The 15,584-nt window shown below is 45.5% G+C and overlaps 1 protein-coding gene across 2 annotated transcripts in view; it reads left to right on the top strand.

Annotated features, from left to right (window-relative positions):
* The window catches only part of PCSK5 (proprotein convertase subtilisin/kexin type 5), a 456,163-nt gene that overhangs the window by 256,163 nt on the left and 184,416 nt on the right, over positions 1–15,584 (top strand). For both annotated transcript variants that reach the window (XM_008691034.2, XM_040620237.1), the window contains exons 11-13: positions 1,130–1,247; positions 2,460–2,648; positions 12,230–12,366. In XM_008691034.2, coding sequence (XP_008689256.2) covers positions 1,130–1,247; positions 2,460–2,648; positions 12,230–12,366 — 444 coding nt within the window. The remainder of the gene's footprint in view (positions 1–1,129; positions 1,248–2,459; positions 2,649–12,229; positions 12,367–15,584) is intronic.

Raw genomic sequence — 15,584 nt, 5'->3', positions numbered from 1 at the left:
ATCATAGAGTGTCTTGAATTTCAAGCAGAAGTATTGAAATAATCCATAAGCAAGGGCAGCGACAGACATTTTCATGTAAATAATGGTATAAGGAAAATGTGTTAGGCAACAAGTCTGGTAGCAATATGACTTTGTTAAATATAAAGATATGAGACGGTTTAATACAGGGTGGAGATTTTTAAGTGTTCACTGGGATTTTAAAGTATTTTTTAAGAAGAACTACACACGTGTATATTGCTGTATCATCGTTAAAATATCCCTATAGGTAGGAAGCCAACTGAGGATCGCTGGAGGGGAGGGGGTGAAGGGATGGGGTAAAAATTAATTAATTAATTAATTAATTTTAAAAATATTCCTGTATGTGATTGGAGTTTCTGAGACCATTATGTCAAGTTAGATTTAGATCAATAGGTATTCTTACCGAGAACCAAAAGATTACAACATTTGAAGACACTGGTAGAAAAGTCTAGAGGCCTCCAAATATTGCATGCATAAAGTTTAATCAATTTTTCATATACTGGAGGAAAGGTAATAATTGTTGTCTTCTGAGACGTTCGGCCTAACTCCTGGATATATCAGAAAACAGGTATTTCTTGCATGTGTGTTCTTGTTGTACCAGGAGTAGGTCTAGACACTGTCCCTTCTCTTTAAACCTATTCATTATCTGACAGAATTGATGAGGTCATCACTTGAAGTCGTTAACAGTTCAGGCCTTGGAGCAAAACTCCATGGGTTAGAATCCAGCTTAACCACTGAATTGCTACTTGGTCTTAGGTCTCTCTCTGTTCCTCAGTGTTCTCATCCATGAACGATAATCACAATAGCACCAACATCTTAAGATCGTGGAGAGGGTTACATGGAGAAAGACGGTCTAGTGCCTGCCACGTGCTAGTAATCCATAAATGACAGTCCTGTTACTAGTCCTAATACATCATCACTGAATAGGAGACATTCATTTTGTGATCTTGTTGGCTCACATGTGTTGTTGTACTTGTTTTCTTAAATCGAGGCTAGCGAGAACGTTAGGATCCCCTAGGGGTGTGTCTGGGCTCTCTGCCAGAACTCGACATAGAACAGGCTAGGTTGATCCTAACTTCCGTGAAGCTGACCAGCCTCTTGTCTTCCATAGTGAGCCACCTGTATGGATTTGGACTGATGGATGCGGAAGCCATGGTGACGGAAGCCGAGAAGTGGACCACCGTTCCCCAGCAGCACGTGTGCGTGGAGAGCACAGACCGACAAATCAAGTAATGCTTGTGGCTAGCAGACAGCATAGCAGTTTCCTGAAAGAGATCAGGCCGGCACAAGTGCTCCAGACAGCCCTTTGGTGTCCATGGAAGCAAAGCTTGTGTCATTTTGTTCTTTTTTTTTTTTTTTTCTAACGTAATTATAAAATTCTCATAGAATGTCTAGGATGCTAAGCTGTTATTTCCACATAATAGGACCCAAGGATCCTTAAAAGCATCTCTTAACAGGGATTTGAAGGACCCTTCCAGATGGGCATTCTAAAGGTTCCTACTCAGCCAATATTTCTATTTAGTGGTGCAAGTGTTCTCCTTAAGTCAACGTACTCCAAAAAACTAAACCTGATATTCTGAAAACTGAGCTCCATAACGTGTAATTATGAATTATATTTTCAGCATCGTAGATAAAGATAACAATAGGTTGGAAATAAAATGGATAGAAAATAAGAAGTAGGGGGTGTATCTTTCATGTGGTTCAATGACGGTCTCAGAGTGAAATTGAAGCTTTGACCAGGAAGGGAGAGTCAGCCATAGCAACAACAGCAAAAAAAGAAGGAAAAAAAAAAAAAAAAAAAACTTCAGCCACAGTCTCTGGGGTGGGAAACGAATCACCCCCAACTTGAACTGATGTCCATGTGACTGGAGCCCAGGGTTCAGTGGGGACAGTGGCATAGGAGGAAGCTAGCGAAGAAGCCTGGAACGTTCAGGCCGGAGGAGGCATGTGCCCCGTGCGTCATAGAGCAAGGACGTGCTAGACCAGGGATTTGAACCGAGGTCACGGTAATCCCCAAGCCTCCCCCGCACGACCGCACCTGCTACCTATAGTCCAGAAGGTGTATTCCGTAGATCAGCAACATCACTGTCACCTAGGAGCTTGAAGAAATGCAAATTCTCGGAGTCCACCTCAGCCTCACTAGGCCTTGCGGGCAGGGGCGCGGCGTCCTGCATTTTAACAAGGTGACACCCTCAAGTTCAATAACCGCTCCCTGCGCAACGATAAAGGAACCTTAATTTCCCCGTTTTCTCTCACTTGCATCTTTCCCACTCTCCAATAACCACGGTTAACCTTGAAGTGACCTTGGATGAGAGCGCTGTGTCATTTAGGGTCCAGCCCCGGTGGCTTGCGTCACATCATGTCATCATTCCAAGCCCACAGGTGCGCCCAGCCCAGCCCCGTCGTGCGCTCTGCTCACACTCTGTCTCTCTCCGTTGCAGGACAATTCGGCCCAACAGCGCGGTGCGCTCCATCTACAAAGCCTCGGGCTGCTCCGATAACCCCAACCACCACGTCAACTACCTGGAGCACGTCGTCGTACGCATAACCATCACCCATCCCAGGAGGGGAGACCTGGCCATCTACCTGACCTCGCCCTCGGGAACCAGGTCCCAGCTATTGGCCAACAGGTACGGTGATGGCCTCTGGCCACTGGCGCGTACAGGCGACCCCAGCACTCGGCTGTCCTGACTCAACCCTAAGAATCAGCTAAGGGGGCACTTAGATGTCAAGATGGGACAGTCTGAGCTCTCACAAATGAGGGCGTGTAGGGGCGCCTGGGTGGCTTAGTTGGCTGAGCGTCTCTTTTTTTTTTTTTTTTTTTTTTTTTAAGATTTTATTTATTTGCCAGAGAGAGAGACAGCCAGCGAGAGAGGGAACACAAGCAGGGGGAGTGGGAGAGGAAGTAGCAGGCTTCCAGCAGAGCAGGGAGCCCGATGCGGGGCTCGATCCCAGGACCCCAGGATCATGCCCTGAGCCGAAGGCAGGCACTTAACGACTGAGCCACCCAGGCGCCCCCTGAGCGTCTGACTCTTGATTTCAGCTCTGGTCATGATCTCAAGGTCCTGAGATCAAGTCAGACGTCGGGCGCTCCGCACTCAGCAGGGAGTCTGCTGGAGATCTCTCTCTCTCTCCCTCCGCCCCTCCCCTCCCTTCTAAAATAAGTAAATAAAAATCTTTTGAAAAATGAGGGCATGGAAAACTGCCTAGAATCTGTGGGCACGGGACAGTGTAGCATTACTCCTCGGGTAATATTGCACTGATGCCACAGACAGATTGAAGGCCACCTGCTGTTGTCTGTCCTCACAAAGAAACGCAGAGCACGAGCTCCTTGGCCTTTGAGATTCTCCCCCGTGCCCTTAAATGTCTGTTGGCATTTGTTAAGATTAACTGAATTCTCTTGCCCAGGCCTAGAACGTTAAAGGAAATTCTGTGTGTTTTAAAACAGGTGTGGGCAAATTTTTTTCTGCGAAGAGCCAGTTAGTAACTGTTTTGAGCTTTGCAGGCCATGTTTCTGTGGTAACCGTTTAGCTCTGTGTCGGAGCACCAAAACCCTAAGTGGTGTGAATGAATGTGCGTGGCTATTTTCCAATAAAACTTTATTTACAGAATCGGGCAGCAGACTGGATTTAGCTTGAAGACTGAGTGTATTTTGCAGACCCCTATTCTAAAGGTTGGCCCTTTAGTCTTTATTGCTCAAGAGGGTACTCAGCTTCTCTTCTTAGCCTCTTGCCTTTTCCCTGCTCCCTCCAAACACTGATCCAGGAGGTAATTGTATTGCCACGATCCTGCTGAAAGGCCAGAATGTTCTAGCACCTGTTTTCTTCTGCTCCATAGGTTTTTGAATGGTTGGAAACATAAGCAGCGAGTAGTTGTCAAAAAGTGGGCCCAGCATGGGGAAGATGTCAGGTTGTCTTATACACTTCTTTCCCTCTATGGTTCTAAAATATAAACTTACAGCCAGAAGCCTCAATGCTTCTTTAATTTGATCTTTTTTTTTTCTCCAAGACGAACATTTAATGGGATCAAAAGTCTTATGGCAAATGGCATATATAGTCCAAATGAAAGCCAACCTTTTATGCAGACGTAGCCACCGGCCCACATAGCCAGGGGACCGTGGCAGTGGTGGTCTTTGTTAGGGCTGACAACAAACCAGCAGGGCTGAAAGGCCAGGGGCTGATGCAGTCCTGCAGAGCCGAAAGCAAGACTGAGCAAAGTGCCAGTTGCTTTGCAAAATCCCCAACTCCATCCGCCCTGGGACTGTGAGAGAGAGAGCAGTAGCATTTCTGGATGATAGTAACTGGGAGTACAGAATCCGAAATCTTTAATTACATTTTCCATCTGTGCTTGGAAGACTTGCGTTCTTTAAAAGCTCACGTCCTCCACGAGGGCATGGGAAAACGTGGGCTTGGTGCTTTCGGAGGCACCGCTTGGCCAGAATAAGTGGATGCAGGTGCAAAGAAGGGAAGGCTGCTTTGGCATCAGACCACTGGACGTGCCACCCGTGCCCTCCTCCCTCTGCACGCAGGGCTCTCAGCTGCTACCTGCCAGATGTTTCTCTGCAGCGGGCGGCGCCTTCCGAGGCACAGTGCCGTGATTAGGAGGTCACACTAGCTGTTGCCACTGAAGCGAGGGAAGCCGTTCTTCTCTGTTGTTCTTTCTTTTTCTTCGCCTTTATTCATCTGCGGAAACTTGAAAGAGAATCCAGGTGAAACGCGGAGGCGCAAAGGTTTGCATACCGCATGTGCGGCTGATGCCCCTCGAGCCGCCTCTGTTGGAGAGAAACAGCCCCTTCACGGTCGCTGTGAGCTGGGAAAACTCAGAGTCCTCCTACTCTCTGGGCTGTTCCTGCCTATTGCAGTATTTCTTGTGAGCCTCCCCCCAGAGGGACTTCAGTGGGGAGACCGGTAAGCAGGCAAGCTGGGTGTCCCGCCACAGGATTTGGCGGATTACCCGCGACGCTGGCTTCCATCAGGCTCACGTGCCCAGCAGCGGACATCTGCTTTGCTCTTTGCAAAGTGCCGAACCCAGCAGTGCTGCTTGACTCGTACCTGAGAAAAGAAACAGGTATTTCAGATGCTCAGTGACCGGCGGTGGTGAAGTTGACCTCAGTCTCCCCCATCAAGACCCCCTGGAAATAAGGCTGCTACCCGGCGTGTGCCTTCTCTGTCTGGAATGTTTTCTTCAAGGGCTGCTCTTTTGTATGTGTTCCCTCTCAGTGCTGAGAGGAAGTAGCCACCCAAAGCAGGTGGACGGACCGGAGGGGCAGAAGGCCTGAGACCCCCCAGAGATGTAAAGGTTGTTATGAATTCATGTTATGTTCCCCAAACACGTCACTCTGAGCAGCTGAGCCCTGAAGCGTCAAACAGTGGCACCCAGTCCCAAAAGCACATAGGCCTTCAAGGCCAGGCTCCCCTGTCCTGGCTGTGCTGGGGGCATCCCTTCCACCGAAGCAGTTAAGGAAAGACAGTTTCGTTTGGCATTGTTTTCCTTCTGGCATATTCTGAACCTCTCCTTTTTTTTTTCTTTCTTTTCTTTCTTTCTTTCTTTCTTTCTTTCTTTCTTTCTTTCTTTCTTTCTTTCTATTTTTTGAAGCTCTCCTTTTATAAGAGGAAATCTCTACTCAGAACCTTTTAGTCTCTGACCTAATGGCCAGGAGTCCTTGTGTCCCCTCACCTTGGCCCTGACTCAAGGCACATTCCCTGGACTGGGAGCTGAGGACAAGCAGCAGAGGAGAGGGGTGGGGACAGGCTCAAGGGAAGGCCTGCTCCCCTCCTGGTGTCCTTCACGTTGGCCTGCAAGGCAATCATACTTCCTCAAGGAAAGGTGACTAGGTCAAGTTTTGGAAGGAAATTGTGTGTCAGAGATTATTAATGAGAGCAATAAATGGTTACCCGGTTGGACACTTATCTTTCTTTCAAAGAAGTCAAGATTTCTAAGGAGGAACCACATTCAAGTGAAGAATAGTGTGTAGTGGAAAGAGACCTCTAAGGGTCACAACAGGAAGTTTCCTTAGGGAGGGGTCATTTGAGAGGAAGAGGTAGAGCTGAGGTGGCCGAGAGCTCCCCGCGTGTTTCAGTGCTGTTTATCCCCACAACAGAGCAATTCCTTGGGAATCCGTTTTCCGCAAGCTCGCTGAGCACTTGGCCCGTGTGGGCCGTCTGGAACCCCTCAGTGCCTCCCCGTCCCGGCTGACGGGCACTTGCTGGAACTCCCGCGGAGAACAGCTGGTGGAGGAAGAACTTTACCCAAGCATCTGCAGGTGCTGGGCCCTGGAAGGCACTCAGCCGCGTTCAGAGCTAGTCCAACTTGAGCGTGCCCCATTAGCTCAGCGGGCGAGCACCCCTGGCGAGCCAGGTTGATAATTTAGTGGGTGGGAGCGCTGAGTACACGGAGCGGGCCCGGAATGGGCAAATGGTTAGCTTCTTCTAATCCCTTTGTCTTCTCCTGCCCTCCCAGCCTCCCCGTCCTCCTCTTGGCCTGTGCACCCCGCCTCACAAAAAGCCCAACTGACTAATCGCAGATGATTTACTTCTGGGGAGAATCTGGAGGTCTTGCATTGGCTGGGGCGGGTGGGGGGGAATCTAGGTGGGCTCGGGTTCCTTTAACATGTTTTTGGACAAGGACAACTGTAGATTTTAAGCCTTCTTTTTAGACTACCACGTATTCAAATTCTGCCTGTGTGAAAGTTTTCAAAGAAAAGCTGGTTTCATCAGATTCTTACTTCAGCTGCATTTGTTGGAATTATGAGAAGCGGTCTTTCTCCCCCGACTCTCCCCTTCCCCCCAAGTCAGCGAGTTTGAGATTCAGTGTAGCTGTGTTGGCTCTCTGTTCCAAATTTTGGCTTCTGACTGAAAGCTGAGACTTTGCCTTTCTTTCTAAATTTGATTACAGACGAATATCTCTGCTTCTAATTATGGTCTTAAGTAGAGAGAAGGTACACTTTCGAGTCTGCAAAACCTATAAGCTTCTATAATTAACTGTGTTTAAATGTGGTGTTTATATTTGAGTCATTTCTGTTGCTGCCCAAATGTTCAATGACAGACTATTGACATTTGTAAAGTATCATGGCCCTAGAACTGCATTTGTGGCTTGCAGTAAAAATTACACTTCTGCAGTGGAAATTTTACATTCCAGTAAGGCCTCACCATAAGAACCCTCTTCCTTTCTCCAAAAGAAGGTACAACCTTTGGAGTTAGAGCTGGGCTCGTCTTGATGTCACCAATTTTTACGTTTGACTTTGAAAAGCGAGTGTCTCATCTAGAAAGCAGATGCCGTGGTTAGCGTCTGCCTCACACGGTTGTCCTAAGCATTGAGTAAGATCGCATATAGCAAGTTGTTAGAACACACAGTAAGCACTTCATAACTGCTAACCGTTATTTACACAGTGCTTCTCAAAGCACCTGGTGCCCGACTCCATGAGACACAGACGGCCGGGCCCCTCTCCCAGAGTCTGATCCTGTAGGTCTGGGTGAGGTCCGTGAATTTGCATTTCTAGGAAGCTCACAGGTGATGTTGAAGCTGCCTGTCCACAGACCCCATTTCCAATAGCACCGATTTTAAAAGATCACCCAGCTTTTCATACAACATTCTTGTTATTTTCGTGTCCTCAAAAGACTTGCGGGCTGAATGCTGCTGGGTGCTGCGCGAGTAATTAACAAAGGCGTCTGTCATCGAAAACAGATACTTAGATAAAAGCCATCCACTCTTAAATGGGACAAATCTGCAAGATTACGTGCGCACACCATAGAGCTACAAGAAGGAATGCGTTTGGGGCCTGGTCAGTAAGAGTATGCAGGTTGAAAGGTTTTTTTTTGTTTTTTTTTTCTTAAAAACTCATCTTTTTAGGTATTCCAAACCTCTGGAACTAGTACCTCTCTCTCCACCTTTCTGAGAGAAGTAATTTCGATTAGGAGAGAGAGAAAAACTTAATAGCGTGTTTTAAATACCGTATTTCAGAAGCAAATCATTTAAAACTTGCGAAAGTCAAACAGCTAAAGAAAATCAAAAAACTGAATGACAATTAAGCCAAATGAGTGCTTCAAGCACTCTGTAAGCTCTACGTTACATTGTGATAAAGCACTAAAAAGAAAATAATAATTATTTTAAGAGACCAAGAAAGAAAAAAAGGAAGCTTCTAAAAATATCTGTCCAAAGTCTAATTCTGTAGTGAACATAAATACTGTTTGGGGAGTAGTAGATGATTCTGAAATTAAGATCCACTTACAATTTTAGAAATAATTATAAGATAACACATAGCTGTCAGTGCTTATAAAATGTCTTATTATTTAGTTGCCATAACACCACTGAAGAATGTTGTAGCCTTGACACCTTGGCTAGACTCTTTAAGTGAAAGGGGGAAGAAAGCTTCCACTAATTATATGAGTTATTTCCTGAGTTAATTCCTCAAAAGGATGTACTACACTTAATGGCAGGCTTCCTCCGAAGTAATTTATTTGAAAACCGCTCACAGGGATAGGGCTGTGGGGCACCATTTTAATAACTGGGTGCATAAGTTGTGCTGCCGCGGGCATATATCCTTTCATCGAGCACATGATTGTGAAGTCAACTTTGACGGACAGGGTTTTGCTGCGACAGGAGATAGGGATCAGCCACAGAGGTAATTACTCCAGCCTTCTGCACACTGGCCCTGCTTTGTTGACATTTTATCCATGCTAATAATGTCGGCGTGTGTTGGGTTTCTCCACTGTTGGCCCAGCACAGACGTTCGGACTGGGCACTGCACTTTTCAGTTGATAAAGGGAGACCACACAATTAGAGTCTCTTTAGCTGGTGTCCGGTGGTTTAATACTCGCTTGTCTTGTGCAAGGGTGTTGTTTGCAACACAAATCGAATCTACTGCCGGCGTCACCTTTTGTGATGTATAGATGAGGCAGGGCTGTTCATTATTACGAGGCCCAAAAAATCGGGAATAGTTTAAGTGCTGCATCAGAAGGAACGGGGTGAGATTAGGAACGTGAATGGCCAGCTAGTCGAAACAACAGCAGTCATCAGTGTCGATTTCTTTCCCCATCAACTCTTTTAGCAAAATGCAATGATCGGGTTTGGCTGCATTTTTAATTCCTCTCCTCAACTTTTACGTCCACATGAAATTAATGAGCATTCAGCTCTGCAGAAAGGGAAGAGACTGGGGTGGGAAACCGCTTAGCCGGAGAGACAAAGCCCATTTATATTCGGGCTTTGAAACACTTATTTGAATGCCGATTATGGATATTTCTTCTTGGCACCCAGTTTATGTTTAGTTTGGGTTCCAAATGTGATTTAAAAGTGATTGGCAGCAAGGGAATGCTTTTCAAAGGTGGACAGGAAAGGGTGGAAGGGGAGAAACACAGGGGCCGCTAATCCGTCAATCCAAATAATTGACCCGTGAGTAATTAGAAGTTGGCTGGGGTTGTGGAAACAAGACTGGCCCTCATGGGATGGCAGCCTCAAGTCCCCTTTGTAGTTGTTGGACGTGAGGCAATGAGCCAAATGCTCTGTCTAAACTGTTTGGGAATTGCTTTTAAGTTTGGCACTCTTGGAAAGGTATTATGTGACAAGTTGCTCTGGTGCCCTCAAATGGCACAATGGCTTCAGCGATCTCGAGCCTAAATCAGAGCTCTGTGGGCTGAGAAGCAGTTCTAGATTGGTTTCTGCCTCCACACATTTCTTTGTCAACATGTGTCTGAGAGGAAGGGCGATTTGAAAAGCCTTCCCCTCCCCTACCGCCGTTTCTGCTTTTCATCCGACATACCCACCCTCTGGGTTTACGAGACGGAGTCTCCGCATGTAAGTCCGTTGTATGATGAGCCAGCGGTTTCTTCCTGGCCAAGTCTAGTTTTAAGCCATAAGCTTATAAACCAAGCCCTGTTGTGGTAGTGCGTGCAAGGTAAGAGCTCTACAAAATGTAGCGTCCCTAATCCCGTGACGCTCTTTAATAGATCTTTTATACTAGGAAGACGTTCAGGTAAGGAGCCACCATTCCCATCCCTGTTACCAGGAGGGTAAGCCGCCGCATCCGCTGTGGTTCTCATTGAAATGCCACACTCCTCTCTTCAGAACGAACCCTTACAGATAGTATAAAGATATTCTAAAAAGAGAAAAACGGGCTTCTCACTCATAGAAGCTTTGAAAATCACTTCTTACCGTTAACCCCTATATGGAAATTAACAAAACATGTTTGAACATCCCAGAGATCTGCGATGCTCTCCAGTAGAGAGATCTGTTCGAGTCTGCCTCTCCCTTTCTCAGATTTTCCCAAATTTTCCGACCATGGGACTCTTGGAGAATGCTGATAAGTACTTGCCCTTTTTCTTCTTCTAAGAGCTGAGGAACATATAGAGGTGATTTTCCTGCTCATTGCGTTTCTCTAGGGAAAACTGCTGAGTGTCCACCGTTTACCTAATACGTTCCAGTTATGCCTACCAACCCTTCAGTTTCGGGATAGAACGATAGAATTCTAGTATATTAAATTATAAGGAGATTAAACTGGTTATTTTTGGTTTCAGAAGGGCACTTTTTCTCCCAATGGGAAGATATACATAGAATGTCAGATTATACCCACCAATTTCCTTGGTGAGCATGAAATTAAAGCAAGGAGAGTTGATTGCATGTTCTGAATAGCCATCAACATGCAGTTGCCATCAACTTTGTCTCCACAGAAGGACAGATAAGTCCCGGTAACTGGACACGGTTGCTCCTAGGACAGTACTAGAGATACTTTTGCCTCTCTGTTTGCCTCTCTCTCAAATTCTTTCTCTAGTTTTATTATTTTTTCAACAAAAATAATAGATGCACATAATTTTTGTAAGTATTCTCAAAAAAAAAAAAATCTGTCTCTTGCCCCATCTTTTACTTTTTAACCTTCTAAGTCCCATCTCTATAGGAAAAAAAAAATTATGTAGGTTCTACATCCAACACGGGGCTTGAACTCATGACTCCAAGATCAAGAGTTGCATGTTCTATTGACTGAGCCAGCCAGGCATCCTTCTATAGAAATCTTCTTACTAGTTCTTTGGGTCGTCAATTCGATATAATGTGTCTAGATCAATGATATCCCTCTTCATATGCTTGTTTCATACATTATCTATTGACATCTTTTTATTCTTAATGAGGATTCTGTTTTCTTCTTTTATTTTCCTTCATATTTTATATCCCTCCAGGTTACATCACAGGAAACAATTCTAGCTATTTCAAGCAGAAAGAGATTTCATATAGGGAATTCGGAGCTTAGAAAGTCATAGAAGAGCTTGAAGAGCAGAACGTAGGCCGGACTTCCAGGCATGACTCCCTGAACTGGTTAAGATGAGTGGCAGGGTCTTTTTACTGAGGCATAATTTACATACAGCACAACTCACTTTTTAACGTGAGTAATTTAATGAGTTTTGACAGATATTGTATAACCATACACCATTATTTTCAAGATATAAAACAATTCTATCACCCCCAGAACTTCCACCATGCCGCTTCTTCCCTCCCAGCCCCTGGCATCCACTGATCTGTTTCTGTTTATGTCGCCTTTTCTAGAATGTCATATAAATTGAATCTTACAGCACATAGTCTTTTGTGTCTGACTTCTTTCATTGAGCTTAAATGCTTTTGAAATCAATTCATGTTGTATTTATTAGTAGTACAATAGTTTTTATTACCAGGTAGTATTTTGTCATATGAATATACCAGAATTTGATTACCCATTCACTAGTTGAGGGACATTTTGAGTTGTTAACAGTTTTCAAGCATTACGAATAAAGCTGCTGTGAACATTCATGTGGAGTTCTTTGTGTGAACATATGTTTTCACTTCTCGGGTAAATGTCTGGGAGGGGGATTGTTGAGTTACACGGGAAGAGCTACCAAACTGTTTTCAGAGCAGCCCTACCATTTTGCATTCCCATTAGCGGTATAAGAGAGTTTCAGTTGCTCCACATCTTTAATACTTGGTACTATCATTCTTGTGGGTAGAGTCATAGCCTGGTTTCCCTGGTACCCAAATGTTTACCCCTTCCAGATTTGCTCTTACGAGGCCACCACTGTGCCTGTTTGCCTGGGGTAGAACAATGACACGTGTTTGGGTCAACATCCAGGAGGAAGACAGCCTCCAGTATTGAGCTGAACCTCTGATGGATACAAAAAGATCACTGATCATGGTTTTGACTTGACCTTTACTGGACTCTAAATAACATACAAAACAATGCTTTCTGGTTCTCTCGCAGGCTTTTCGATCATTCTATGGAAGGATTTAAAAACTGGGAGTTCATGACCATTCATTGCTGGGGAGAACGAGCCACCGGTGACTGGATCCTTGAAGTTTACGATACCCCCTCCCAGCTGAGGAACTTCAAGACTCCAGGTAAGAACTCCCTTTTCTATCATCATTTGGTTTACTCTGCAGAAACAAACGACGGTATCTATTTTGGCCTGGGAGTGTTTTTACATTTATATTATCAACATCATCCTTTCTCATGTGATCCTGTACTTTGAGTTATCGGTATGTATTCCAGTTCTCAACGTTACCATCCAAGAGGTAATAATTGAAGGATTAAAGAATAAATGTTTTGATACAAGTACAGGATAAAACGTGGCAGCTATGGATTAATGTTTCAGAATATATGCTCCATATCTCTAACCAGCTTCCCCGGAAGCAAGCCAGCCTCGTCTCCCTGCAGTGGGTTCAACTGCACGGTCGTAAGAGGAGACAGTTTCCTTAGTTATCTGTTCCTCTGAATGTATTCTAAAATTAATTTTCAGGGCACCCAAGACATTGAGCTTGGCCTGTGCCAGCTAAACTGGTTACCAGTAGAGAAATTGAATGATGGTATTCTGCCCCACATGAGCCTAAGAGCTAAGGAATAGGAATGCTTTCTAGATAAGTCAGATGTGGGAATTACAATGTTAATGGAAGCACTTGGCCTGTCTCCGTCCTCATTAATACATGAAGCTTGTTTGTAACCCAAAGGGAAAGAACAAGTGTAACGGAGCGGGAGACTGAACAGGTTTGCCCAGCAACCTGTGTTATCCGCTGTGGAGCCCTACGTGGTACTTGGCTCAGTGGCAGGCAATCCGTTTGACAAGAACCCCAGCTCCCACCCAGCCACGGATACATCTGCAACCATCTAATAAATTCGTGCTTCTCGCTGTTCTCTCTGGGCAGTCCATCTGCAGAAGATCCAGGCCTGAGGGCATTTTTGGACTGACAGATACCCAATTCTAGCCCTCTCCTGAATGCAGAATAAATTAACCCAGACATTCCGTAGTTCATTGTAAGGGTGTGTATTACTCAGATAACCGTGGGCTGTGTGGGGCAAAGGAGGCACCCAGCAGAACACAGGAATGAAGCATGCATTAGCCCTACTCCAGTCAGGGAAAGTTACTCAATCGGAGAGATCCGTGCTTGGCCGCACATTTGGTGATCTCTTCTCCCTAATTCCGTGATGTGGTTCATCTGTGCTGCACAGCAGACCCACGCTCAGGGAGGTTAAAACCAGCATGGTGACAAGGACGCAAGAATCAGGATAAAAGATTTGTTAAAGAGCATCCAGGCCCAGCTCACCTCCAGTCTACATCATGAGCATATTGGGTGGCTCAGATGGTTAAGTGTCTGCCTTTGGCTCCAGTCATGATCCCAGGGTCCTGGGATCGAGCCCCACATTAGGCTCCTGGCTCAGTGAGGAGTCTGCTTCACCCTCTTGCCTCTACTGTTCCTCCTGCTTGTGCTCTCTTGCTCTCTCTGTCAAATAAATAAATGAAATCTTAAAAAGAAAAATTGGTTGCCAAAGTGTGATCAAGAAATCAAATGTTTGTCAACGAGGCAGGATTGATCGAAAACATTAAAATAAAGTAGACACTTTCACTGGTTTCTAGTCTACTTAGACCACAGGAAATTCGTCTCCCTTCCCCTTCTATTTCCAGGCCGTGCTCAGTGCTCACATGATAGAGACACACTGGTCATGGCACTCAGGGGCAATGGTGACATGGCTGTGCTGCCCAACCCCAGTGGATCCATCAGCAGGTGACAATTCAGGGCTCTTACGTCTCAAGAGATCTCAGGGAAATAATCACTGTCCAAATGTGGCAGTCGTGCACCAAGGGGACAGTGAAATAATCACTGTCCAGTGTGGCTCCCACCAAGTGGGAGCTGCAGCCTGAGGCACAGACATAGGGGTGCACTGTCTGTTGAGACTATACGACAGTTATAAAACGGACTAAAAGTGACTCTGTTCTTCATTGTCACCATGCACCAGCACTTCTAACGAATGTCAGTGATAAAGAGCTCCTCCCGCAAGAGCGAGCTGCCCCTAGGGCCACGCTCCTGGTAGACCTGGTATTTATGTGCAAGGGTCAGGGGCCGTGAATGTAATTCCCTCTGCCCTCCCGGAGTTCAGAGCCCCTCCAGAGTTGGTGGTGATCGTCTGTGTGAGAGGCTGTCAGCAGGAGCCCAGATAATCCAGAGTTGTCTCTTTCCCAGCACTGGCTTCTCCTTACGCCATTTAAATGTTCACGTGTAATTCCAGTCGCCCTAGTCATTTTACAGATGTTCTTTTCCTCCAGAAGAGAGATACCCTAATGCTATGACTGGCCTGGGGTCAGGAGGCTTTAAGAGATTCACACAGTCTTTGTTTTTCTTTGGTTTTTTTTTTTGGGGGGGGGTTCTTAAAGATTTTGTTTATTTATTAGAGAGAGAGGAGAGAGAGTACAAGCAGGGGGAGGGGCAGAGAGAGAAGAAGGAGCAGTCTCCCTGCTGAGCAGGGAGCCTGAGGTGGGGACCCTGGGATCATGACCCAAGCCGAAGGCAGACACTAAACGACTGAGCCACCCAGGCACCCCACACAGTCTTCAGATAGCCTTCCTTCAACCAACCATCCAGTTTAGCATTAGTCACAACATTGAAAAGGGACTTCTGCTTCTGTGTGTGTGTGTGTGTGTGTGTGTGTGTGTGTGTGTGTTTCATTGTTTCTGTGCTGTACAGCCCTATGGAAGGTTTCTCTAATTAGGGGTTTCTTTAGTAAGCTAATAGAAATTCAGTTGGAGATGTAGAATTTTCTAGCCTGATTAAATGGTAGAATCATTCCCCAGTGTAGAGGGTCCTGTTTCCCACCAACAATGCATGAGGCTTCCTCTTTCCCCACATCTTCAAGAACACTTGTTGTATCTTGTCTTTTTTATGTTAGCGGATCAGACTGGTGTGAGGTGCCAGCTCATTGTGGTTTTGATTTGCATTTCCCTGATGAGTAGTGATGCGGAGCATGTTTCCGTGTGTCCGTTGGCCATATCTGTGTCTTTGGGAAAATGTCTCTCCAGGTTCTCTGCTCATTTTTCATCAGATTGTTTTTTTTGTGTCAGGCTGTATAAGTTCTTTATACATTTTGGGTATTACCCCTTATCACATCTTTCATTTGCAAATATCTTCTATTCACTCGGTTGCCTTTTTGTTTTGTTGATGGTTTCCTTTCCTGTGCAAAAGCTTTTTAGTTGGGTGTAGTCCCAATAGTATATTTTTGCTGCTGTTTCTTTTTCCTAAAGAGACATGTCCATAAGTACGTTGCTAAGGGCAATGTTTAAGAAATTACT

This window comes from Ursus maritimus, unplaced genomic scaffold (assembly GCF_017311325.1).
Source record: "Ursus maritimus isolate PB19 unplaced genomic scaffold, ASM1731132v1 scaffold_34, whole genome shotgun sequence".
In the NCBI taxonomy this organism is placed as follows: domain Eukaryota; kingdom Metazoa; phylum Chordata; class Mammalia; order Carnivora; family Ursidae; genus Ursus; species Ursus maritimus.
This window is presented reverse-complemented; position numbering and strand designations above follow the sequence as displayed.